The sequence below is a fragment of the Poecilia latipinna genome, unplaced genomic scaffold, assembly GCF_001443285.1.
Source record: "Poecilia latipinna isolate Pla-1442-1.1 unplaced genomic scaffold, P_latipinna-1.0 Scaffold155, whole genome shotgun sequence".
Lineage (NCBI taxonomy): Eukaryota > Metazoa > Chordata > Actinopteri > Cyprinodontiformes > Poeciliidae > Poecilia > Poecilia latipinna.
This window is the reverse complement of record NW_015112771.1, coordinates 272,820-299,979: the sequence shown is the minus strand read 5'-3', so window position 1 is coordinate 299,979 and position 27,160 is coordinate 272,820. Positions and strand designations below refer to the sequence as shown.

The window sequence follows — 27,160 nt, the reverse complement described above, 5'->3', positions numbered from 1 at the left end:
AAAAGGGGGCTGACTTTTTTTTTTGTTTTTTATTTTAAAAAGTAAAAATTTTTTTTTTTTTGAAAACAAAAAAAAAAAAAAAAAAAAAAAAAAAAACTGGACTGCAGGAATACTTTCACATTTTCTGAATTTCTTGTTATTTATGAGAACATTTTACACTTTTAAAAATATCTGACCAGTTTAAAGGGAAATGTCCCCTCCTAGTAGTTCTGGAGAACAGTGGTAACAAGGTGGACCTTTGCAAACACACAAACAATGTAAAGGGTTATGGTGTAACATTATAATGAGCCACTTAGCCTTCTAATTCTCCCAGTGAATAAACAAAAATTTGAGTAAATGCAGCTCGACGCAATATAAATCGACGTTCCAAGAGTAAATAATATCAATAGGAATAATTCACAAGGAATCGTGGCTCAGAAATGCTAATGAGTGTTCACCCTTACCACTGCTATGGAAAACAAAGATTAGTTAAAAAGGAAATACAAAAGACATAAAAAAAAATAAAAATTAAAAGGAAGCAACACATATGAAAATAAGTGCTAATGAAGTCATGGAAGGCGGCAGAGAGGGTGCAGGGGGGGATGCACGAGGGCAAATTAACCTTTTTAATTGGAGAGCGGTAGCCCTCTTTGGACCCAGCAGTTGGATCCGGAGTGCTGACAGATGATGAGAAGGAAATGGCAGACCTATTACAGGCAATCTGGCCCTACAACTTGGCAGACAGCTGCAGTACGAGAGCCTGGGGAGGACGGGGCATGTCCAGCATGGAGAGCTCTCCCTGCCAGAGCGCTAGCTGGCAAGAGGCAAGCTCGCTTCAATAAAGGTATAAATAGAGAACAGTTATCTTGGCACTTTGAACCATGGGGGTAAAGGGTTGTCATACGTGACTTTGGTTTCTTGTGCGATAACAAAATGCCACCTGGTCAAGAAAACGGAGAAGGGTTTTCCTCTAATGAAAGGGAGGGAGAACCAGTCTGACAGGTGTGAGAGAAAGGCCACAGGGGGGGAGATAGCGGTGGGACAATGGCGGCTGAGAGGGGGGAGGGGGGGAGGCAGGGGTCTCACTGAAAAATTCACAAACCATATGAGTTAACCTGACTTTGTACTTGTGCACACAGGACATTTTAAACCCTGCAACGTCTGCCTCAAGCTCGCAGAGGACAATGATGTAAGAGAAAAAAAAAAAAAAAAAAACAGGGGAGGATGACTTGCTGTCAGCCTGCTTGTCTGGATGCGAGAGCTGTGTTTATGTCTGAGGAAACAAGAAAAACAAACATCAGTTGAAGTCTATCCAAGCAAGAGATAGCCGCTTCTTAACGCGGCCGTGGACCCGACTCTACCTGTACGTTCCCTGGAGGGAAACGAGATTTACACAAAGCTCTTGAGCAGGCTTTGGTTGGGAATATCTGAACCATGACACTTTAAGAGCTAATCCACAAACTCAAGAATTACCACCTGACTTCTCACTACCTGAATATCTTTGCCACTTACAATAAATTTACTTGCAAGTGTTTGAGAGAACTTCAGAATAAGTTGATTTCCAGCTTCACACCGGTGACTAAAAAATCCAAACTTTTTCCGGCCTCCCTAATCAATCACTACTGGATTTGTAATGTTCTCACACTTCAGTGCGGATGCTGTTACTGAGTGAAGAAGGCTCAAAGTTATGCATGTTCAGTAGCACATGCATAACTTGTAAGTGCTCCAGACCATTTACTGCATGTCTTTCCCTTCTCTCTCTGTCCTTCATCCTGTCCAGCTATACAGGAGTAAGAGAGCCACAAAACCTTAAAAAAAAGTAATTTATAGTAAATGGCTTGTACTTTATAATGCTTTATCCAGTCTGGAGAACCGCAAAGTGCCTCACACTACACTCAGTCATTCACGCACACATTCACATGCTGATGGTGACAAGCTATCCACAGCAGCCCTCGGGCCGTCTGACAGAAGGAAGGCTGTCATGCACCGGCACCACCGGGCCCTCTGACCACCACCAGCAGCCAAGGTGAAGTATTTTGCCCAAGGACACGACGACAGAGGCAGGCAGAGTGGGCATCAAACCAGCAACCAGCCGATTACAGGGTGAACTTCTGCCTGGGCCTGTCACAATAACACATTTTGCTGGACAATAAATTGTCCCAGAATATGGAATATTGTTGTTTTGAGACCATTCAAGTTATATATTTGTAATGGCATAATAACGCATTCTCAACGAGCAACAAACTTTAAATTCTAATAAAATTTAACACTGGAACTGGAAGATGTTTCAAATATCGAAAATAAATAAACAAAAATGACAGAAACAACAAATTAAATAAATTATGAAGTCTTTGCAAACAAAACTATCCTTTAAAAAAAAGTCTAGTTGAAATCAAAACACCAGAATGAAGACTTTTATTATCCAGTTTTTGGTAGAAAGAGAAAGAAAAGTGAAAAACGACGAGTCTTGCAAATGGAAATTATTGAGTTCATTTTCATTTATCATGCGATCAATTGATTTATTGTTTATTGCAACAGGTTTACTCCTACCACCATTGAAAGGCAGGAAACTGTTATTTCTGTCACTAATAACGGTTAGTAGAGCATTCATGGCTGCAAGAGCAAGACTTTCAGTAGATGATGTGAAGGCTAAACAGAGAACAGTAATGTTTTCCTTCGGAGATTTTCAACCTCTCTCTATCATGGAACATGCTGGGTTTGGAAAGTTTGGCAATCTTTTGGAAATCTCAGCAGTAAGGGGGAAAAAAAACACCAGTTATTTCAGTAAACCTAGCATTGCTAACCATGATAGCCAACAATATTGGATGTTAGAGTTTAAATTGTTGTCTCTATAATCATTTTGTCTTTGTTGTAAAATAATAGAGTCAAATTTAACTTAGAAATTTGTATTTCAAAATGCAGAATTGGAAGCTTTATTAAAAACATGGATATCGGAAATTGGGCACAAACTTCCTATCAGCGGATCTCTACCAGGGATCATCGAGTATCTGTCTGACATGCATCTTTCCTTTGGCCGTAGACCAAAAGTGTCTCAGCTTAATCTGTCATTGTCTCACTGTCCAGCAGATTGTTGAAGTAAACATAATCCTGATGCTTTCTCTTTAATGCTGACCTCATTACCCAGACGACCATGGACATCTCTAGGTCATCTTCAGTAAGACAAAGCGCAACCAGCTATTATCTTTGCTCTGCCGTCCTTCCCCTTTCTCCCCTCTTCTAGTCCATCCCTCTCTCCTCACAGTCCTCTCGTTTTCCTCTCTGTGTCCATCTGCCTTGAATTATGTATTCTAATGCATTTAGAGCAAGGCACAAAGTGGGGGTCCACAGTGGACTGCTTTTAGTCATGTCAAGCGTAGACATCCAAAGGACGCCCGTGAAGTCTCAACTCATCCCATCCATGTGCATCTACCTTATGCATATCTATAAGCCTGGATCTCATGCATTCAACTCTCACTTGCAGATTTTCTCCGTCACTCTCCCTCCTCTTTGTGTCTGCCTCTGTCCATAACACAGTCACACACATACACCAGACACATGGCCGGAGAGAGCAGACTACCATCTGGGAGTAGTGGCCGGCTTTGTCTGGGGGGTAGGTGGGGGTGAAAGTGCCAACTAGACCCCCTCCTTATAATACACACACACACACACACACACACACACACACACACACACACACACATAAACTACATACCGAACCCTTACAACAGCAGTCCCCCGTCACCCTCCCCACCCAACTGCTCCAAGTGTGAGAGCTCTTCTCATACAATCTGCACATATACATATGCAAATTAGCAGGGGGCATTATAAAAAAAACAGCCATCTTCTCAGACACACACAAACACACGAACGCAGAAAAGCAAGCCATTTAGTTGGCCTTCGCACCAAAGTAGCTATGCAGCGTATTAGAGAAAAAAGAAAAAAACGGGAAAGCACACTTCTCAGAAACAGAGCGAAGCCGAAAGCTGGGAGAAAAGTACCAAGATAAAAGACGAAGAAGAAAAACCTTGTCTAGAAAAAAAATAAACTCATTCTAGCATGTGTGAAATAGATGCAAATGGCAGTGCGTGCATTTACATGGAGATGTACATAAACACAATGTGTGCACAGACGCAAAGCTATACATTATCCATGTTTGCCCTGCAGCTTGCATATGATTTCCACCTAAAGACTCCCTGCATCCATTGACATATGATGTCATAGCATCTGTTTAGTATCCTCAAGTGAAACAACCGAGGACTTTTTTTATGTTGTTATAATCGTAACACTTTTCGTTCCTAACCATAAAAAAAATACGAGGATACACCGAGTAAGGTAGAAGGTTCTTTGATGTAAACACATTTGTGCCATATTTAATAATTCAATCCTCTCTCAATCAAACTGTCACATCAACAAAAACTGAGATATGAAGACAGGCAAGTAGGCTTTTCATTTTAAGTCTGTAATGATGCAATGCATTAAGATTTTTTTGTTATTGTGGCAAATATTTTCCTTTTTTTTGTTTGTTTTACACGCCTTTGTCTAACAAAAACTTGTGTTATGCGGGATTAGTAAAAGGCACTTCTATTTTCAGTTAAACATGACGGATTGTGACGCCTGATCAAATTCAAAATACCTTTTAGTGACCTCTGGCTGGCAGATATTAATCAGAGTCATATTACTACAATGAGTTAAGTCAAAAAAGAAGGTAGAAAATTACTTCAAATTGCCAAGGTAGGTGCTGAACATCGTAAGACGAGTATGAATGGACTCCTGGTCAGTTTAAATAATCGGGTGACGGGCAGCTTAAATGGGTACGAAACAAACAAAACCACAAAGGTACAAAACAGTGGAGGGGGAAAATACCTGGTGTTAATTTGGACCATGTGTGTGCATAAGCATCAGGTCGGTTGCAGAAGGAAACAGAAGTCTTAAGAAATATACATAGCAAAATACGCCGCTGCTGTTCTCTCCCCCGACCAGCAGCATCTGGCTCCAAGGTGTGCAACCAAGGGATCCTTTTCAAACCTGTCCTACTCAGAAGCGTGGACAGCTCTGATAAAACTGTCTGCTGCTGAACTCCGGTAATCTGTTTTGCCCCGGCGCGCGTCAGCGTGACGCGTTCAGTGTGCCTTAAAGATGCCAAGTCTCACGCCGAAAACAGAACCGACCGTCGGCTCAACGAACACAAATGAATCTGCGTAAAGCTATATGTATATTTTATGGCATTTGCCGACGCGGATTCAAAAGCAAGATTTTCTTTCCAGAAACACAAGACTATCCTGTATGGGAGATATGATTACAGGTACAGCTGACTCAAATAAAAGGTTTCTTGCCCACACAGCACAACAGCCCTTTATGTGCCATCTTCTGTATCAAATTCTTTTTCGCCACTCTCATGTTTGCTGCAATGTTTTCAGTACACAATAGCTGCAGTGGTGTTAAGCTCATGTTGTCCCATCAAGAGAAGAGCACCGGCAACAACCGAACACTCTTCCCACCCCCCACCCCCGTTCGCGACCAGTTCCACTGGTCTTTCGCTTTGTTCCCACGCTCCCTCGCTTCTTTCTTCTCACTTGCGCATTGTCCTGTACCCCCAGGTTAGAGGTTCTCTCTCTGTTTCCTCCACTAAAGCCTGGAAAACAGGAGGACAAGAGGAAGAGGAGAGTCAGAGGAGGGCCGGGCAACTGAGGAGGGCCTGTCCATCTTCCTCCTTTTGGCCTCGCTTCCTAACCGGTCTGAACTGGTTCTGTCACAGGTGAACCAGAGACGTGTCCTCTTTCGCCTCTGGACAAAAAAGAGCCATGGTGGCATTCCATCTATAGTCAGCAGGTACCAGGCAGCCATGAAGCGGTGTGTGTGTGTGTAATTGTGTGTGTGTGTGTGTCTGTCTCCCAAGACCTTTGAGGCCTGGATCATTGCCAAGTTCATCTGTTAATGGACAGCTATGAAGAGAGCCTCCCCCATCCCCCTCTTCCCCTGTCTCGGCAGCAGCCGTGCCTGCTCACGACCCCCCCTTAACCTCACCAACCCCCATCCAGGCCCGTTCAGACACAGGCCTCTACTCTCCCTCTTCCTCGACTCCTTTTCTCTCCCTCTTGTCCTCCTCTTCCTCCTCCTCCTCGTCCTCCTTCCAGCTCCCCACTGCCCACTACTCTACGCGCTTCTCCCATTGAAGATAAACAGAGTGCTTCAAGTTCAGGGGGACACCCTGGGACCCTTTAACAAAGCCATCTATCACGCTGTCTCCCCAAGACTCCTGTGGTCGTAGCGGGCTCTGCTGTCGCTGCTGATACTGCTGCAGCGTCTGGGTCTGACCCTCAGTCAGCCTGGGAGAGTGTGAAAACCTACAGCCAAAAAGCCTGCTAACTCTGAACAGCTGCTGGGCAATTTAAAACAGTTTCCTTTACTGTGATTTTAGCCACTATCACCAAAGCAAAGACAGAGCAAATACACTGTCCCTTTCAGACAACCTGTGAAAATCACAAGGGGCAGCAGGGAAAAGTGGGGCTCCACACCTTGGAGACACTCTGACAGTTCACTCATTGGCTTCCAGTCTTACTGGGAGATGATTACCCAGCTGTCAACATCTTAAAACTATGGGAATATGACAATGAGACCGAACCACTGCACAGAAACGTTGTGGTGATAAAGAGAGAGGACGCAGAAAAAGTGGTTCCCTTTATTATTATTTTTTTTTAGAAACACCAATATTTGGAAGAGTATCAGGGCACAAAACGTATATTCTGTTTCTTTACAGCTTGCTTGAAAGGCCAGTACACAAAAAGGAAAAAGGAAAATAAAGATTTCAGGTTTGAAATGTCACCAGTTCCCCACCCCAAAGTGTTGCTGCACACTGTCAGTAAGCTGCCTGAAAGAAGGCTACCATACATTTTTTCTCTGTTCTAAGAAAGACGGATTTGGCTTTTTTCAGACAGTCAGCAGGTTACGGGGAGCAGTGGACTTCAAACTCATTTCTGGATTAGCTGAGTGAGTTAATCAGCTAATACCAGCTTGCTGTAATTGTGTTACTCTATAAATAGTGGAATATTAAAGAGGCAAAATATTTTGTGCAACAAACACTTAAAAATGATCAGGTTTCTGATTCAAAATAAAAATGGTAAATGTACTTGTGTGGCGCTTTATCAAGTTCAGAGACTCCAAATCGCCTCACACTACATTTTGTCATCCATTCACATACACAGATGGTGGAAAGCTACTAGATTGTAGCCACAGCTGCCCTGGGAAAGTCTGACAGAAGCGAGGCTGCCGTACCACCGGGCCCTCTGACCAAAACCGACTGGCAAGGCAGATGAAGAAGGAGATGGAACCAGCAACCCACTGATTGTGGGACAAACACAAGTTAAAGGTAAAATGATTAACTTAATAAAATAGCTGCAAAACTTAAAATCTTATGTTACTTTATGTTTGGTGGGAATAATCGTTGCCTTTCTTACTTGGAAAAACAAAATAAAATGGCAACATGTACATAAAGAACTCTACATGTTTGTGTACATATTATTAAATTGGAGCTTTCATATTGTGAAAATCTCTTCCAAAGCTTTTCCAGTCGCACTGACCACTCAAAGCGTCTCACACTAGATCACCCACTCCTACACCGCAGATCCGAAGGCGGCTCAGGGTTGAGGCCTGTGACGGCACAAAAAGTGGAGCCAAACCTCGAACCTTCAGATTGCAAGACGGCACTCTCCCCGCTGAGCCACAGTCACAATATTTACAAGCTCAGACTCATACAGAGGGACTGTCGGCGTTTGACACCGCAAACTTTCCCGAGGCATTCCGGGTTGTACCCGCTCCAACATTAAGGTGTTTCTATCTGTCCTTCTCTCTCTTCACTCTCGCTTGTTACTTTTCTGTATCTATCTGACAAACAGCCACAGCATCCCCCTCCCTTCTCTCCCCCCAAAGCTCAGCAGCTGCTGTGCTCTCTCCGAGCTACTAAAGGAGAAGGGGCGGCCTCCAGGTTTTAGAGCGCTAAATTATCCATTAGATGTTATCAAGTTGTAGCAGGGCAATGCCATTCTGCTAGGAGCCATCAATTTTTCATGAGTCCCAGACACACAGCGCATCGGGAAGCTACACCAGAATCTCTCCACTCCCAGTACTCCGCCTGTCCCGTCCAGCGAACAGAGCTGCACGCAAACTTGGATGTGTACGCGCCGTCATCCAGACATCCCAGTATGCAGTAAACAAATACACACGCTGACATAAAGGCAGCCAGGTACATGCTCTTGCACTCAAGCTCTGCCGAAACATCCAGGACAGACCTTGTTTATGGAACATCAAGTTCCGCATTTATTGTCTTTAACTCCACCCCCCCCCATCTCCTTCTTTATTCCTCAGCCTACAGCATCTCGAGCCAGTCCTGAAATTTAACACTCCCTACACTTTATTTCACTACCCATCACATCTTTTTCTTACTCGCGCACACCCTCCCTCTCTTCCTCCTCCCGCTGTTTCTTTGCCGTGGCCTGGCAGGCTGGCAGGGCAGACATGTTCAGAATGTGCTCCAGTAATGGGCTAATCAAAAATGCAAAACAATTGGCAATTACCGTGCGGGGCCCTAATGGTCATTAGAATTTACAACAAGGTAATGAACTGAGAGTCAGCTCAGTCCATGCATATTCATAAAGCAATCAGGCCTTTGAAGATTAAAGAAGCGCTTCAAATTTAAATGAGGACGCCAGTATGTTATCAGTGAGATTCAGCCTGCAAAAAGTAAAGGGTGCCTGGGACAGGAGTGTGCTTTTATGACCGTGCATGTGTGTGTGTGTGTCTGTGTGGAAAGGGGGACCAGAGGTCAATTTGGTGTGTGTGTGTGGGTGGGGGGGAGGCGAAGGTATAAGTGTATGTGCATGCATGTATGCATCCATGCATACGGGATCGGCATCGGCGCTCACGACAGTCCGTTCCTCTCCGGCTCCTGATTGCACGTTTCTGTGTCGAAGCGAAAAGCCGCGCAACAAAAAAAATCGTTTTACAGTCTAAAGTGTTTTTAATGACTAAATTACGACTTGTTGAAAAATGAATGAAGGCAAGTCATTATCTTTTAATCAACATTTAAAAGATGCGGGGTTTGAATCGGAGATCAAATGCAGGCTTGACTTGAACTATTAGAGAGGCAACGCAGCTTCTGAAGCCCCACTGGTGTAAATCCCACCACTGGTACACATTTATATTTTACAAAACCTCAAACATGTTCCTGCTAAACAGCTCTGAGGGTTTCAGTCACAGAGAATGATGCAGGCACTCTTGGTTTTAGGCCAAAGGAAATCCAATCACTCATATCCATATACTTAGACTAGCATGCATTCCTCACCACTGTGCTTTTTGTGTGGCCTTAGATTAGTCTTATTAAGCATGAGAAGGACAAAGCAAATGGTCTGTGGCCTTAAACACAAGTCATAATATGAATAGCTTGAGATGGCGTTCTTACAGGAATAGTTCAGGGTCTTTGAATTAAGGTGCTTCTTTAGCTAACTAGTCCAACCAGACCAAAGTGGACAGCATAACCCTTGATGTGAAAACTTCAGGAACCTTCAGACTCTTTTCACCGGGTTGGTATTTTCATAGAATCTGATGGTTATTAACAAGGTAAATGGAGGTAGGAGACAGGACGGTCTTCCTGTGTGACTGAGAACGAAACACGATGCAGCTTTTCCCACCGAACAACAAACCTTATTTCATTGTTTTGAAAACTTTTGTTTCACCTAAATTAGTTTAGTTTTGTAGTTATGGGAGTGTGTTTGTAAAAAAAAAAAAAAAAAAAAAAAAAAAGAGTCTGCCAATCAACCCTAGTTTATGTTAAGGTTTTTTTATTATTATTCGTTTCATTCTCAACACAACGTATAAATATTCATACAGCTAATAAACATTTAAACGCCTAAAAAAAAAAGTATCTAAAAACATAGGAGCACAGGAATATTGACAATTTAAAAATTGTTTTAATAATAAAACGTTCGCTGGCCAATCAAAGTAACTGCCTGGTAGAAAAGCAAAGAAGTGTAAAAAGCTAGCAATAAAAACAGTAGTTTTAGTGAAAACTGCCTTTTTGATTTGAACTCCGCTTTGCTTTTCCCTCAAGCCGTTTCTCTGAAGGGAAACACTTTGTGTTCTGTCTCACTACACGCTTAACACAGGAAACCACTGATCTTGTTTAAACCCTAAAGCTACACATACGGTTCATGCAGACATGAGTTAAATTTAGTTATATGCATACCCTTGATTTAAACCTGTGTATTTCGTCTATTCTTAGCCCCAAAGATTTCATCCTAATTTATGGTTTTTTAACTTGGTCTTTAAATTTAAAAATGTAAGTTTTTCAAATTACTGAGTTATAAGAAAGTGGCATATGCTTAAAAACCTCAACAAAAATGTTTAAGTAGTTTTTTTTATTTGGCAATGGCACTATATTTTCTATTATTTGAGAGCTGTAAACTGAGCAAATAAAAGTAAACATGGTATGTTTTTGCTCTACTGGTGGCACTAAATGATCTTGGGCCAAAATTGATTTCAGAGTTCCCAAGACCAGAACTAAATGAGGTTTTTTACTTTTTATGCTCTTCACCTCTGGAAGAAACTCCCTGACAACCTGAGATGTGTAAAACTGTTTGGCCCCTTTAAATCAAGACTGAAAACATTACTGTTCAATTCAATTAATTCATAATAAAAAAAATTTACTATTCAGCGATTATTTCTCGTGGCTTATGATTTTACAAGTTGCTCAGTGTAGCACGTTGTGTACTTTTTTTTGGTTGGTTTATTTTTTTCTCTGTTCTTTTGTTTCGCTGTGGAGCATTTTGAATGACCCTGCAGATGAATAGTGATATGCAAATAAACTTGTCGTGGCTTGACTGGTTGGAAAGTTTTTTCAGGGTCACACAGCAAGAAATTAATATGTCTAGTTTCTTTATCTACTTGAGGGCTTGAAGACTGATGAGAATGTTTCTTTAAAAAAAAAAACAAAGCAAAAAGTTCAAACTGAATTGTCTCAATATCTTTTCGTTTTCACACCTCGAACTAATCCGCCTTCCTAAAATATCACGTCTGTCCTTCTTGCTCTGATCAGTCACTTCCTGAGCTGCAGCTGCATCAAAGCCACGTTTTTCTTCTCTGTTTCTGTTCTGTCTAAAAATAAAGTCATTAACCCGCAGGTGGTGAAACCAGGGTGGAGGGGAGGGGCTGGCATGACGAGCCCCGACACTGTCAGATGACCCCTGACCCACGGATGTGACTGCCTGCCACGCTATTGACAAGACAGCGCCAGGACACGCTCAATTTTGAGGATTGCTTTTTTTTCTTTCTTTTTTTTCCATCTTATGTGACGCGACCGTGGACAAACAAGGTTGTTTCTCTTGTGCATCTTAGTCCAACAGTAGGTAGCGGGGACAGAGGGAGACGCGGCGCATGTTTGTTCCAACTGGCTCTGCGGCCAAGTCTGCAAGAGCGAGAATGAGCTCTAGGGTGGAAGTTGGAAGCCTTTAAGAGGTGCAGACACGCTAATGTAGCCAAAACTTTCAGTTTCCAGTTCCCCCAGGCAAACCAGCGGAGTGCTACGAGATGTAAGGGGGGTGGAGCGAGTGTTGGGTCAGAGACCGGGGGTGGGGGGCAGTTAAAATAAGGATCGTATGTTTCTGACACATCTCATCAGCTCACAACACATCACGGGGCCTCTCCCGCAACACATTTATTCTAGACAAAACACAGGTTCGCAGGCGGGAGTTCCTCAGATGCCGCATGTGTGCGCGAGTGTAACTTCCTAAAACGAGCGCGCGTCGTGTTCGTCAGGCAGATTTGTGTCAGTGAGTCCGCTCGCACGAGCCTCCTTTTTGTGCATGGCGCGCTTGTGTTTGTGCGACTCGGTGTTTGTGTGCATACTTCAACTAGTCTCCACCTGAATGGCCCGAGGCGCTGGTGCTGGGGGGTTGTTAGAAGACAAACAGAGACACAGGAAGCCCAGGCCAGGAGCCCCCGCTCCAGAGAGGACGGCACACGCACGTGAACACGCACTCCGGCACCTACCTACCTTCCTCCTGTCGTTCACACACACACACACACACACACACACACACACTCACGCATACACGCGCGCGCGCACGCATGCACATTTGCATGTGGCTTCCCCCTCACTGTACGTTTTCCCTCACGGATCCACAAAACAGATATACCTACTCTGACTTGCACACACATGGTTAAGCCCAGCCAGTGTTTCAAGCCCACTGCTGTGTGCCAAGTCTGGCCTGGCATGGTCCACAGAGAGGTGTCCTCAGGCAAGGCTTGCCAAGTCAAAGACGCTTTCATGTTCAGCCTGCACGCCCAGGGTAGTAAAGCTTTAACAAACAGAGCGACGCACATGCTTTCTTTTCTTTCTTTTTTTTTTTTCCCCTGTCTCTCGCATACACCAACATAAAGCCATAAACCGTTTAAGTGGTCAAAACCCACACTCATACACACGCGGGCATTAACACCACATCCGCACTCAATATGTAAACATCTTCGGCTCTTAAATGCAGTCAGAGGCTCTAGCATTTAATCCAACAACAAAGGCCGACAAATCTCCTCCGACAACATTTGTGGGTGTTTGGAGCTCGGCTTCGGAATACAAAAATGTCCTTTATGAAAAATTCATCCTCAAAAAAAAACCAAAAAAACATTCCCGTTCACCTCCATTAAAACTTAGCCGAGCCAAAAATAGGACTGATCTTATCAGAGCCCAAAGCGACTGTGCGATCAAATTAGAGTCAGTTCTCACAGACAAAGGGGGCGCTTATGCTCAAATATTAGCCGGTGTCCAATAATTACAGCAGCAAGCATCTGTGCCTTTTCAGTATCAATTAAAGTGATCACCGAAACAAAGGCGCAGCACGTAAAACTTGCACGATGCCCCACCATATGCCTCCGCACACATACACGGGACAGGATATCACAGCTAAAGGAGCCCCTCCAGCCCGCCTCCCCCCCGCCCCCCCCAGCTCAGACACTCTCTTGTGAAACGCACCGCTCACCCCCAGGTTCTGCCTGAGCGATACCCCGTGTAGATGCATGTGGCCAGGGAAGAGAAGGTGGAGAAAGGTGGCAAAGTGCCAGCACAGAGCCTCTTAAACACCTTTGTGTCCGACTACACACATCCAGAAAGCTGGAAGCAATTGAGCTAAGAAATACGGCTCCGTTGTTACGGTGTTTTCCTCCATATGGAAAAGGGGAGGAAGCGGAGGAGGGGAATAGGTGGCTGCCATAATTGACTCGGTATCGATTCAGAGTCCAGGTTACAATGGAGGCGGCTCGCGCGAAGGAGTCAAAGTGTGAGATTTTGGTCGATTGGCACAGCTACAGTGGCCTCATTAACACATGTGGCTACACTAGTGAGAATGTAAAAGGTGCTAATGCTGCGAGGGATGAGTAGTTGAGCCAAAAATGATGTGCAAATATAAGCAGAAAAATGGGGTGGCACTCTAACATAATCCAACAAAGACAAACGCGTTGTGGAGATGCTAATTACAGAATGTGGCACATGAGGAACAAGACATGTTTAAGCCTAAAAAAATTTAAAGGCATCTTCATCCAGTTATGCAGAATAAAAAGATAAAACACGAGGGTGCACGGAGATTTTTGTTTTTCTCTTGTCATTAAAGGGAAGAACTATGTTGTTGCTGTTCCCATTTATCCTATTATGGTGAAGAAAAATGCAAGCTGTTGTTATGCCCTAGGCATGGAACTGTGTTCTTTAAACTTGAAGCCCTATTGTGTTCATGGTTGAGACATATTTTTGAAGTAAGAAAGGCAGTAGATGCCCCATCAAGTTGACAAAGGTGACTAGTAATGACTTCTTAGTAGACAATACTAAGTTAAAATAGCACAGAATGAGCCTACACCATCTTTAAAGGGTCTGGTGAAATTCTGGCCACCGATCGTTAGCTGCTAATGACGCTAAAGTTGTTTTCGTGTGCTTCAGGGCCCACGGTTGGACCCAGTGCTTGCTGCTGCTTGCTGAGAGAATAAAAAACAAGCCTCCAGAAGTTTCCAATAACACCAGAAAGAAAAAAAAATTTTATGTTTGTTCCTGGAGACTTTTCTAGAGGAATCGCTGGAAGGGTCTGAAAACCTGCACAGTGACAAAGCTTTAATATCACCTGAGGGATTTGTTAGGGAATTTTGGTTAATTATGAAAAGTGGAAATTATGCATTTGAAGTTCTTTGCAACTGTGACAGTATGAGACAGATAATCTGTGACCAAATCAAGCTCTTCTGCTTTCTTCCAGTGCTCCAATTAACTACGGACAGCTTGGTCTGAAACAACCAATCAGAGTCAGGAGGAGGGTCTTAGCGCTGTCAGTCTCCCTTGTGTACGCGCTGCTCACACCAAGTCCCTTTCTCTGGCACACTGCAGCGTCTGCCGGTCAGCAGAGCCTGTCGTGAATGCTCAGAGTAGTTAGCATGGTCGTTGACTGGGAGCGGTCTATAGCAGCACTGGGAAGAGGCGGAGGAGCTTGATTTTTTTCCACAGGCTATCCATCTCATATTACACTGTTGCAACAGTTTTAACAAACGTATAAAAAAATATATATATATATATATATATATATATATATATATATATATATATATATATATATATATATATATATATATATATAAGAGAGAAAAGTTAATTTAATCCTTATCCCTTCTTTAATACGGCTGCTATCCTGGTTGCTTCCATTCAGCACTAACATATCTCAGGTTGAGAAACCATCATCTGCTTTCTTTCTGGGCCATCAATAATCTGCAGACAAGCTTCGATGTCCCTATGCATATCTTAAATTGTTTATCATGCAAATGACGGCGTGCAGGCTGCTTTGCCCTCAGCTAACGGCCCGCAGCTCCAGACAGCAGGCCCCGGCCCCAGCTGCAGTCAGAGGACTCCCAGACAGCCTCAGCTGTCCCCCAGACAGAGACGGAAAGGCACAGCTCCTCTCCGGCTCCGGGTCCATTGCAGAATGAGGCCCCTCATTCCGACTTCCTGTCCTGCCCTCACCCTGCATCCCCCACCTTCAGGTTCAGTCGTCCCCTGGGTGTCGGCACCCTCTGAGTCCAGCAGCCTCCTTTCTCAGCCTAAACCAAGCGCCATCACGTTTATAAACTGCTGTCCATATGGAAATCTATCTGTGTCAAATGACAGGTCAGGAGGAGGGTGAGGAGCACAAGGGGCCACTTTCGAGTGCAGGGCTGCAGCATATTATGCACTCTCCTGGAACTGAGTGAGAATGAGAAGCAAGTGTAGGGACAGTATGCATTGAGATGCCTCAGCTCGGTGTCAGACTCTAACCGAGAAGGGGTGAAAGAACATGGCAGCAAGCATATGGAGCGCGAGGTGGCTCACTGGCACTGCCAGTCTTCATCCATCAATCCTGGATGCAGAAAGCAGAGGTGGTGGAGGTGGAGGTGGCAGCAGCAGTGTAGGGGACCGGCTTATATGCATCTGCTGTCTGTTCTGCACACATTTTCTGCTTGACCCAAAATGTTTCTATGGCTTTATTTATTTGCTGATCAGATTCTTTTGATTTATTTATTTATTTATTTTTTTACATGAAATGTAATAAAATAAAGAAGCTGATGCAGACGTACCCCTCCAAAAATTGAACTCAACCTAATCCTGACAGGTCACTCGGAGTCAGATGAAAGTATGAGCTTACGGGGAACGGAAGATCCTAAAAGCACAAACATTTTTTTTATTTTTACACAAGCAAGACGCCGGTGGTGTCCCACTTTATATCCAAAATGCATATCAGTGTAACTTCAGCGAGGAAGACATTTTTATTTTTATTTTAGAAGCAGACAAACTGATTTTTATGCTCTATCTGCCCTCATGGTCCTTAAACGTCAAAAGTAAATGTCATATCGATGCAAGATTTTTGGAGTATCATGTTATTACCATGAAAATAACAAAAAATGACAAGATGATTTATTAAAAATAGAAAAGCAATAATTATTCCTGCTGAAGCTACAATACACAGTCTGATTCTTACTGTTAAAATAATTTGAAAGTAACACTCAAAGTATAAAAAGGTCATAATCATGAGTAGGGCTATTTGTTCTGGTACCCAGCATGCATTTGGGCTGCCTATCAGACCTTTTACAGCCATAGTAAGAGTAATTGATTGATCTCCTTAGGTTTCTACTGCAGTACTGTTTTTAGTCTAAGTAAATAAGCATTCTTTCAGCCAGCAGACTGGCAGTGTGCAGCAGCAGGTGAGGGAGGGAAGAACTGTACAACTATATGCTTCATACTAAATAGTAAACTCAGTTTTTTTGATAGCAACAGAAGCTCTTTAAACCTCAGGACCGGTACACCAAAAACATTTAGCAGTTTTGAAACTGACATTTTTCTAATCCAGGATGAACCTTGAGGCTGGCAGCAGGCCTGTGCCAACTTGACATTATAAGAAGGAAACCTAACTCTAAATTTTAGCTAAGCTGAACTGAAAAAAAAAAGCCACACATTTCGATGAATTATATTACTTTGCTGTTGTAAAACGTAGCAATGATCCCAGATATATTGTAACGACAATTAAACTTGGATGATATAAATGAGAAAGGCTGAAACCATCCCTAAATAAAATTTAGTATTGGGCCCTGTGCGGCCTTGGACGGGCTCTGCTGTTACACAAAGTCCAAATACTTTATAAGTCCCATAAATAAAGCTCTGTTCACAATGCCAGCGACCTTATGATATCATGTGAACTCCACTGCATGAAGATCTAAATGAGCAAAGAAATGCATGTTTGAACAGCTGACAACGCCAAAAGGCGTCTGCGTCTGCGTGTGCGTGTGTGGGTGTACACACAGATGTTTAACAAACTGTTAACAAACAAACAGTGGTCATCCTGTGTCACAGGGGGGAGGGCTGACTGACGGTAGCTCTCTACCAAAAAGGCCTTCTGCGATTGCCGTCCAGGAGAGCAGAACGACGGAGCGCCCTCCCCGCGTTTAGCCTCCGCTGGCATCAAATAAATGACAACCAGCCGGACAATCGGCACAATCTGGCACGCGCTATCGGCCCCCGATAAAGGGAAGGGGAAAACGTCTGAATGCGCTGGTTGAAATCAAAGCCCGCTGTGTAAGAAAAACCAGCCATGAGGGAACGCATGCTTGTTTGCACAGCAACTCGTGTTTTCACTGCAGCCTCATTTAGCCCCCGTGGACACCCAGCAAACCAACTAGCCGGCCTAAGAAGTCCTTAATTACTTCAAATCAAGAAAAACACTGACAATTAGTGGCTGTAGAGTTCCTCAAATAAACACTTCTTCGCTGACAGATAATTACATTCTTCTCCATCGCTTTTTAATTTTAGAACCGGAGTGAGCTTCTGCAGGCACATATTTGAGGGAAAGAGAGATACTCTATGACAGTGTAATAAGCCAGTAAGGGATGGAGATACATCGCCGAGCGCCACATGAGAGAGGATATCTGTCGCCGGGATTTGAGCACATCTGTGATGCAGGACAAACCGACAGAAACTCATCTCTTCTTTCAGCCTAAGCTCCCCCTCTCAGGATTTGTCTCTTTGTCTGACTACATTTGTGTCTTTTTCATCATCTCCAAACGCTTCCTTCATCCTCAGGGTATCTGGTCTTCATTTAGTTTCGTGACACAGCTGGGGAAACTTTTGCAGCCCGTAAAACGTAGCAAGAGACGCGTTTTCCTCCCCGCTTGTGCCGATTTTCAAACATCCCAATTACAAGAAGCAAACCGAGCAAATCCCAGGTCGTGTTTGTCTTCCTCTGGAGCAGACTCTGTGTGAACCCCAGAAGCTGCGGACTCTGTCAAGGTGCCCAGCTCAAGCTACCAGTGTGTTTACCTGTGACATTCTCCTGCTTGGGGATTATTCCTTGCAAGGGCGCAGATAAACAATCCTCGTCCAGAGACGACACCTGTATGGCCACCTCCACCGGGTGCCGTGCTCTCCGTGGGTGGTTCTGCTGCTGCTGCTGACTTCGAGAGTGAGACGAGGACGTGGAGAGGGGCGAGGCAAGCGGCGAGGATGGCGGCCTGTCCAGAGGTTTGTCCAAGCAGAGGCTGCCGTGGCACTGCCTCCGTTTGTGCTCGATGAACAGCAGGATGTCGGCCAGGGGGAAGCGGGTGTGGCACTGGCCGCAGGTGAGCAGGTCCGGATCCCCTTTCAGGGGCTCGTCGTCAGCCACACCCAGCCTGGGGGAGTCCTGAGAGTCGTCTTCGGCTAAAACACCTGAGGGTGGCTCAGCTGGATAAGCAGACAAAACAGAGGATGTTGGTAACAGAAGCAGCAAGACTGCAGGTAAAGTGTGACACGATAAAGTATTCAGACTTCTTAAAGAACCAGTATGTAAAATTAATTTAAAAATATCAGCTTTTTACATATTTGTTGAAACTGTCACTGTGTCCTGACGGTATGAGATACATAATCTACGAGAAAAAAAATGACCTCCTGCCTGAGCTACTACAGTGATGTGAAAGAAATGCACCGCTCCCGATCAAAAACAACCAACCAGAGTCAGGAGGAGGGTGTCAGCGTCAGCAATCAACGTCGTGTACCTGCTGCTCAAAGTGCTAATGGCAGAGATACAACTCACCATTCCAGGAAAACTGTTTTGTCAGGTTAGTTAGCGTCGGTGGTCATGCGAACTAACCTGAGCTTACATGACAGACTCAGCTGCCGCATAGCAGAGTGGGGAGAAGCATGTGAGCAGCATGTATACAAGCCTGATTGACAGCACCAAAACCCTCCGTCTGACTCTGACTGTTTTTTTTCTGTGTATCTCTGCAGTTGGTAGGAGAACTGGGAGAAGGCAGAGGAGTTCAATTTTTATTGTCAGAATACAGTGACAGTTTTAACAGATACATAATTTAAATAAAACTTACACACTTTAGCTTTACCTTCTTAGGATATTACTGTGAAGTGGAAGCAAAACAATACATGGTTTTCAAAATGATTTACAAATAATAATGTGTGCCATGACTTTGTATTCTGCCCTCCTCGGTATGATAGCCCTAAGTAAAATCAAGCACACCCAGTTACCCTCAGAGTGACCTAATTTGTCCAGCTGCACTCTGATCTCGGTATAAATCCAGATGTTCTGCGAAGAACTCAGCAGTTTGTTAGAGAACACTGACAAACAAAATTTCTCCGGACACATCAGGGAGAAAGAACGATTCAGTCCACCAGCAGAAAAACAAAACGTGTTCGGGCAAAACTTGGAAACCTAAAACAAGGCTGTCCGCATAACCTGACAGGGAATGGTGATGGAGGAGGAACTAAAGAAGGGCATATAAAATAAGGCCATCTTGCCGGAAGATGGAGGGAAACCTGTTAGAGGTGCCAAATGACCTGAAGTGGGAAAACAGCAGAAAAATTTACAACCAGAGCTATGATGGGAAGGTTTGGATCAGAACATTTTCAAGTGTTAGAATGGCCCAGTCAAAGTTTGGCAAAGTTTGGGCATGTATCTGTGCTCAACATTTGAAACCCGATGCTCACAGATGCTCCACGTCCATTTCGACTCAGCTTGAAGTATTTTCCAAAGAAGAACGAGCAACAATCAAAAAGTCTCGTTTTTGTAGATCCAAAAATCTATTGAGGTTTGTAAACGTGACTCAGCAAAATTAGAGAAAGCTTAAGAGGAAATGAGCGTTTCCTCTTAAGCTTTTTTAAATGTGTCAACAAGTGAATTACTATGCCTGCAGTGCACTCTGCCTGACATCTGAAAGAATATGGTCAGGATTTAAAGTGTAAATGTGAAATTTTTTTTAAAGAAATAGCAAAAGAGGAAAGATAAGAAAAGAGCAACACAGCCTCCCTTCGATAAGGACTGACACGTTCAGCTTGCTGGCAGCAGTCAAACGATTAAGTTGCTTGACCCTCTTTATTGTGCTGCCAATCTTGCTTTTTTAATGAACCTAACACCTCTGAGAATCAAAAAATAGATTCTAATTTGAGTTCAAGATGATTGGACCCCATTTCGTTAAAAGTGCTGGGATCTTGTGAACCAAGGTTAGACATTGAGGGGTTGGATGTGGAGTAGGTCCCTGAAGTACTGACAGAGAGAGAGAGAGAGAGAGAGAGAGAGAGAGAGAGACGGATAGAAGAGAGGAGAGAGAGGGTGAGCATTTAAAAAGAAATATTCTAGCCACATGGTAAACGACATCAGGCGCCCCAACTGGGATGTTGCGATAAGATGTGATGAATTCTTGCCGCTTCAACCTCTAATTCTGTTTCGGGTCAGATGAGAAGGTGGTGAGGGACTGTATGCAAGATAGGCCCCGTTAGTTGTACGTTCGACTGCATTAAAGATGAAGGAATGCGGCCCCCTATTTTACTGAGGCTTATCTAAACCGGTTTGCGCTGTGGACGCAGGCGAAGGTGTGTGAGGACGGGGTAGATGGAAACATTTCTCTTTCTTCCAAACTAAATAATCTCATTTTGAAGCCAAGCAAGAGTGATGTAAATGAAAACCTTTTTTTTTTCTTTTTTTTTTCCAGACATCTCTCACTGTGCCAGAATTTTAAGTAGTTTAGGCCAACATGTCCCACTGGACCGCTGCTGCAGCTCGTCTGTTTGATTATCAGGGAAATTATTTTGCCCTTTTTTTTTTTTTTTTTTTTTTTTTTTTAATTTACCATTTTAGGCCAACGTGACTCCCTGAAACAACAGTGGATCAATAACTTCATTCCACTCGTTTCCTGAAAATGCCAGAGGGGGCGGGGAGGGATTTCTTAGCACGTTCTCAAATGAATTCACTAGAAGCAGACATGCTTCCATCATTCTTTTCACCTGTTTCCTTAGAATGAAGCAACTATTAGCTTCCTGATTGGTCACAATAGCAAGCAGGGACGCCTCCAGAAAGTCCTCAAGGAGGTGGACAGATGGGGGGCTACTATAATCTTCAGATTAAAGACAAAACAGAAATTCAGGAGTATCATTATCTTGCCGCCACAGTTTTTTAGGGGGAAAAGGAAATTTAGTGGAGGCATGAAGTGAAGGGTAGAAAAAGAGAAATAAAAAAAAACATATGAATAACTAATGTTAAAATTCAAATAAGAAATCATAAGATGAGGCCCCGACCCCCCTCTTCCATACTACCAACAACAACAATAACAAAAAACGACCCATTGCAAGCTCCAGGTTAAGCAGGACACGGATGAAGCAGATGAAGTTCATGCTTGGTGCCCCCTCCCACTACCCCGACGCGTCCCCCCCCCCCCCCCCCCACCTCCGTCCCCTCAGCCACCGTATAGGACCGCAATCACAGTGCGCCCCCAACTGGCTACATCCTTCTTCCAATTACCATTCAACTGTGTGTGTTTTGCATTAAGCAGAACAACTCGTAATTGATTGCGACGGAAAGTTATGGAGGCATGGACATCAACAATGGCCCTAAGTAAAGTCAAACGAAATCCAAGCTCTCCTGATCGCCGACACCAACTTGGACCCTGTGTGTGCGTGCGTGTGTGTGTGTCTTCGTCATCACTGATACTCAAGGAACGAACTGATGAGACGGCTCTTGCCTTCCTGCTGTCATTCGTGCCTATAAGACTTATTTTGCTGCTTAAGTGAATCTGTTGCAGCGCGTAAAAGCTGATCCACGAGTCACATCAATGCACAGCGCGCGCGCGCAAAAAACGCATTTCTGTGACGAGCCAGAGCGCGAAGTGACATTTTTCTTTACATATTATTATTCATCACACTTTATAACCCAATGCTAGTCGATTGAACTGCGTAATAACATCGTCTGTTAAGAGGAAACTGCACTTTCTTCTTTTTTATTTATTTATTTTTTATTTATTTTTTTTTCGGTACGGCACAGACCGTTCCCCCCGCGCTGTTGGCATGTGGGTATGTAAACACCACACTGTACTTCCTTGTGTCCAAACTACCGCAAATACCTTTAAATGTTTTATTGCGGTCAGAAAAATCACAATGACAGGCTGAAGTTGTTGGGTGACGTTGGAAGCTTCACACTGGAAGTTGTGAGCGAATGTCCGCAACTAAAGCCTGCGCTGCCTTCACATGCAGAGGCAAAGGTCTCTGGCCATAAAGCTAATGCATGCCCTTTAATGGCGAAACAAACCTTGACGACCACAGTTAAACAACGAACTCTGCTTGGAGGTTCCAGTCGGAACTTTTTCACCCAGGAGGCTCCACGTTTTTATGGAGACCTGTGTCTAAGTGAAAATGCGTGTGTTCCCAAACCCATGTACCTATAAAAACGATCCAAGGAAGTTGTGTCTGTAAACAGAACCATTAATAGATCATCCCTCACGGGGTAGAATAAAAACCGAGAGGCGAAATATTCCCACTTACGCGAAAACTCCCGTTTGCTCAAGTGCAGGGGTTTGCCTTGCTTGCGGCGAGACATGGTCGGTTCGGCGGGGGCTTCTCAGCTGAGTTCACATTGGGAAATCCGTCCCTACGAGGTACACTCCAAATGAGAAAATCTTCATTGATGCGTCTGTCATCCGGATGAAGGCAGAAGAGGGACAAAAAGCAGAAGCAGAGCTGCGGATCAGACGGAGCGGGATGCGTAACGCGCGACGGGCTGTGTGGAGCTCTTCATGACTTTTTCCTCCAAAGAGGGAGAGAAAGAAAGAGAGAGAGAGTGTGATGGGGGTATACGGCGAAACCCCCCTCTGAGCTGCAAGTTCAAGTGCGGACGTGACGTTCCTGCGAACTTGAACGTCAGGAGGTGGACGGACTGAGACATAGAAAACATGGGCTGGGCGAAGCAGGCCAGTGGGAGGGAGGGAGGCAGGGGGGCAAGCCTAATAAAAGCCAATGGACACTCATTATTGACTACCTATGGAAAAGAGAGAGCGAGACACCCCAAACATACCAGTGGACGAAGGAGATCAAGGGGGCTGGGCTACGGGAGAGGGGAAGGACCACTACAGGACGCATGGCGCAGGGAGGCTGCGCAGCGTGGATGTAGTGGAGGACAAACTCAGCTATTACGCTCATGTGAATATGCAGCGTGTATGTAAATTACAGAGCAGAACGAAAAAAACACCGAACACCGGAAAAATACCGAAATGCGCTTCTTTTACTATCAGTAGATTTCTCTCAACATTAATGAGAGAAGTATTATTGATTTCTTGATCAGATCTAACCGGATTCTTGTTTTGTTAGAAGTAAGAGGTGGGGAAAAAAAAATCATCATGTTAGAAATAAAATAAAAATAAACAAATAAAATAAACACGGAGCATAGTGTGACACTTCACAAAACAAGAAAAAGTTCAAACAACGTCAAAAATATATTTAGACAAGAACATTTGTAGAATATGATCTGATATGGGTTTAGGCTATAGTTTATTTTTCATATTAGCTTGGATAGAGATTTTCTACTTTATTTTGATTCCTGTTCGTTTGCTTCTTGCTGTGACAAGTGAGCTTCCTCTGTTGAGCTCAATCAAGTCCAATATTGTACAAAAACTGTAAAAAAAAAAGAGGCAGGTTCTAAAACAATCATTCTGCTTTTTTTGTTTTGTTTTATTTTATTTTATGTATTTACTTTCTTTTTGATAATCCAGCAGAACGAACAAAATTATATATATATATATATATATATATATATATATATATATATATATATATATATATATATATATATCATGCGTTTTTATTCAGTCATATATTTTTTAACTCATTCAGAGTCCACTACTTTTAATTTCTTTAGTGATATGCTTAGTTGTTATTTTTATTAGTTTAAAGACTGTATAATGTTTAAATGTGTTTATATGCAGGCTTAAATAAATACAATGAATATGCAGAATAATAATAGTACATTCATTATCACTGCAATCCATCTAACCGCACAGGGCAATGAGATTAGGTCTGCAGCATATGACAGAGCAATGGTATTAAGTAATTTATTATAGTGCAAAGGCAGGTGTAGACTGAGTGAGTATGCAGCAGCATTTACAATAAAAACGGAACATATACAGATTGTAAAAATAAATAAATAATATACTGCAATTTTTTTCTGAGTACCAATAATATGAGTACGAATGAGCTATGACAGTAACATCAAAACTATTTTAAATATATTTCCATATCAATATAGGCAATACTATTGCTATTTTAATTATGAGTCAAAAATCCATTAAGTTTGCATAGAATTACTTGGGTTTATATTTTTGATTGCAAATAAGGAACTATTTTTATTGCAAAAATACTCATTAAAAACTTCCAAAACATGAGATTTTGCCTTACGTCCATTAGCTATTGCTTTGTGAAGGAGTTTTACATCATTTACATGTAAAAAGAAAAAACATTTTTATGAAGTAAAGAAAAACGATAAATTGTAACATTCCTGGTTAGAGTATCCCCTCATCTAACATTCAACAAATGCTAACAGAAAAGTACTAAACTTGTTTGTAGTATCATTAAGACATCCTTACCCACAAAATCACATTGTTTAAAAATAATTAGTAGGTAATCAATGGGAAGCATTACAAAAGATCAAACACTTAATACATAAGTGAAAAAAATGAAACCATTCAGTCCAGACAGCAGTTCTGTTATCTTGTTTCAGCTTGACCTTTGTGGTGATTTATTATATCCTGTTTCTTTCCTTAATGTCTTTGTGGACGCAATGGCCTGTTTGATAAGTAAACGCACGTCATTAAGGAAGTCACTCAACTGAGTTTGATGTCGCATGCGCTATGCAGCTCAGTACTCTGGCGCCATCTAGTGTCTGGAGTCAGATTTACGTTAAATTCTACAATAAACGTAACTTTATATCTCTAATATCTTATTTGAAAGACATAAGCAGTTTTAGCAAACGAATGATTTGATTATTGTCAGAATTGCGTGGTCAGATAATTTTACCTCAATTATGTTAAGTATTACACCAAACTATGCCAAGCAGTGGAGTAAAGCCATTCCTAGTGAATACTTCTATATGACAGACTCCTAACCTCTGAGAGTGGATGCCATCTGATATTTCTATTCTTTTAAATATTATTTTTAGTGGATTTAAATGTATCTTGACAGAGAATTCCAGAGAACAAGAATGTCCATGGGAAGACAAAATGAAGGGAAGTACAGAAAGGTAAAAGAGACTTGACTTAGGGCATGGTGTATTACAACCTTTAAATACAGTCTAAAGAACTCAGACAGCGTCATATTGATAGCACCGGACACTGTGTCTCCAGGTTTACATGGCACTTAAAACAGAGGTGAGCTATCCTTTTATTAATACACTTTGACATGCTCAACTGAACAACAAAGCTGAACTCAGAGATTGTATTTCTGAAAAAAAAAATCTATTTGATTGATTCTATTGACTACTTAGGAACTTCAAAGCATTTTATTGGATAGAGAAAGCAGATCAAATTTGTCAGTTACTGTTTTCTCATAAAATGCAGCAATTAAGAGAATAAGTTTTTATTAACTAAATCTAACAAGATTTTAACGTCACTGAAAAGAGACTGACCAGAAAATAGTAAACGGAAATGCATTATCTTAGCATCAGTTTTATTGATTTTGATTTAGTCGGACCTCAGTGGTGATTCTGATTTCATTATCGGTCTTTTATTTGTGTTTGATGCATTTCACGGCTGGTAAATCAAAGAGATTATTTCAGACCAGCTCAATGCTTTGACGCCATCTAGCGCACGGTGTCAGAATTACGTTTACGTAAAAAAAAAAACACACTCCTATATCTTTTAGACCTCCATAAGGAATAACAATAATATTAAAAATTAAAAAAAAGACAAAATAGTTAAATAAATACAAAATGAGACCACAGTGAGTCTAGTTCAAGACTCTCGATTTGAAATGAGATTGAAATAATACGGTGGTATTATTTTCAAATGAGCTGTGATATGCACTTGTATCTTTTCGTCAGTTCTGGTGCACAAAATAAGACTTATTAACACTATTGGCGAAGCATCAGTTAGCTACGCTGCATCTTTTCCCTTCTTTCTTGGTTCATTTGTTTTCTACAAATCTGAATTTCCTAGAGTCATCATCCACAATCATCCTCACTCATGATTTCCAGGCTGTGGCCTGCTGTTACATAATCCCATTTGCTCTCCCAATTCTAGCTCACAGCGCCACCGAGAGGCAAAGACGTAGAAGCGCTGAAGGAGCTGGGTTGGGTAGCGGAGCTTGCTGGAGCAGCTCCAGCGCTCAGAATAATCCTCTTCATACACACATTCACCTATCTAGCTATCTGTCGGATGCCGGGTGTCCATCAGGCAGCTGCACGGTGAGAGATATTTATCTTCCGCAGGTTGTCGTTGCTGCTCTGAGTCATTCTGCTGCCTCCTCGGCTGTGAGGATATAGGCGGTGACATGAGCATCGCTGCTGGTGAGACATGCAAGACTTCGCCGTTTATTATAGCGCTTGGAGGTCCGTGAGAGCACACCGGAAAGGAAAGCTTTTGAAAATAAAAACGTGAGACTCGTCTCTGTTAACCCGCTTGAATTAGTCTAGTGTTAGGATTTAAAGGGAGGAGGAATATCAAGGATGAGTGTGGACGCCCCAGATGATCATGTCGGTAATTAGACTCACGGCTCCGTGTTTATTCCCGCATCTTTCTTATTTTTTCTGCAGCATAGATTGTTGGGTCTGGATATTATTGTGTCTCTGTTTTTGAACGGCTCTCGTTATAAGCGCTGCATCGAGTCATGGCCTAACTGGGGTAATTTACAGGCTCTGGCATTGGCCTGTTCAACCCCATCATCTGTGTCCGCCTGTTGGCGCGACGGAGGGGCTGTCGTTTACTGTACCGGGTGAAGCCGTGCGTATAGTCTTACGAGGAAATCTGGGACATTAGTATGGGCCCTGCCACTGAAAGCCCTCCACATGGGGTAGTGTCCCAACGGGGGGAATGTCTTAGTTATTGGAAATAACAAAGTGTGCGAAATTATATCTTTAGATTGTACCTATATTGTTAATCCAGAGCGTGAGTCAGCAAGCTCCATGGGTTGCTGCAGGCCTTTAAAAACTGCTGGGGGGAACATCAACCTAATGTGGGTATAGGGGCATCTATGTAAAGTAGTCATATTATTGAAAAGTTTATACATTTCAGTAGCTCAGTTTAAAAAATATATATGAAACGAGTATATGTAGCTTAACTACTCAGAGAGAAATATAGATCACCCACATCTTTTATATATATATATATATATATATATATATATATA

At 42.8% G+C, this 27,160-nt stretch overlaps 2 protein-coding genes across 7 annotated transcripts in view; one reads left to right on the top strand and one right to left on the bottom strand.

The window, feature by feature from the left end:
* Window positions 1-23,071, bottom strand: part of LOC106945674 (B-cell lymphoma/leukemia 11A-like) — a 46,038-nt gene extending 22,967 nt beyond the window's left edge. Inside the window, exons 1-2 of the mRNA XM_015029520.1 lie at window positions 22,313-23,071; window positions 17,834-18,235 (exon numbers count right to left, since the gene is read on the bottom strand). Coding sequence (XP_014885006.1) covers window positions 17,834-18,235; window positions 22,313-22,367 — 457 coding nt within the window. The 5' untranslated portion in view covers window positions 22,368-23,071. The remainder of the gene's footprint in view (window positions 1-17,833; window positions 18,236-22,312) is intronic.
* Window positions 23,072-26,075: 3,004 nt separating this feature from the next.
* cep170ab (centrosomal protein 170Ab) overlaps window positions 26,076-27,160 on the top strand; it is a 20,187-nt gene continuing 19,102 nt past the window's right edge. For 4 of the 6 annotated variants that reach the window (XM_015029517.1, XM_015029519.1, XM_015029518.1 and 1 more), the window contains exon 1: window positions 26,076-26,219. The gene's annotated coding sequence lies outside the window, so the exon portion shown is untranslated. Of the gene's footprint in view, window positions 26,220-26,389; window positions 26,409-26,428; window positions 26,512-27,160 lie in introns of those variants that run through there. The other 2 variants (XM_015029516.1, XM_015029515.1) reach the window with 2 other exon arrangements.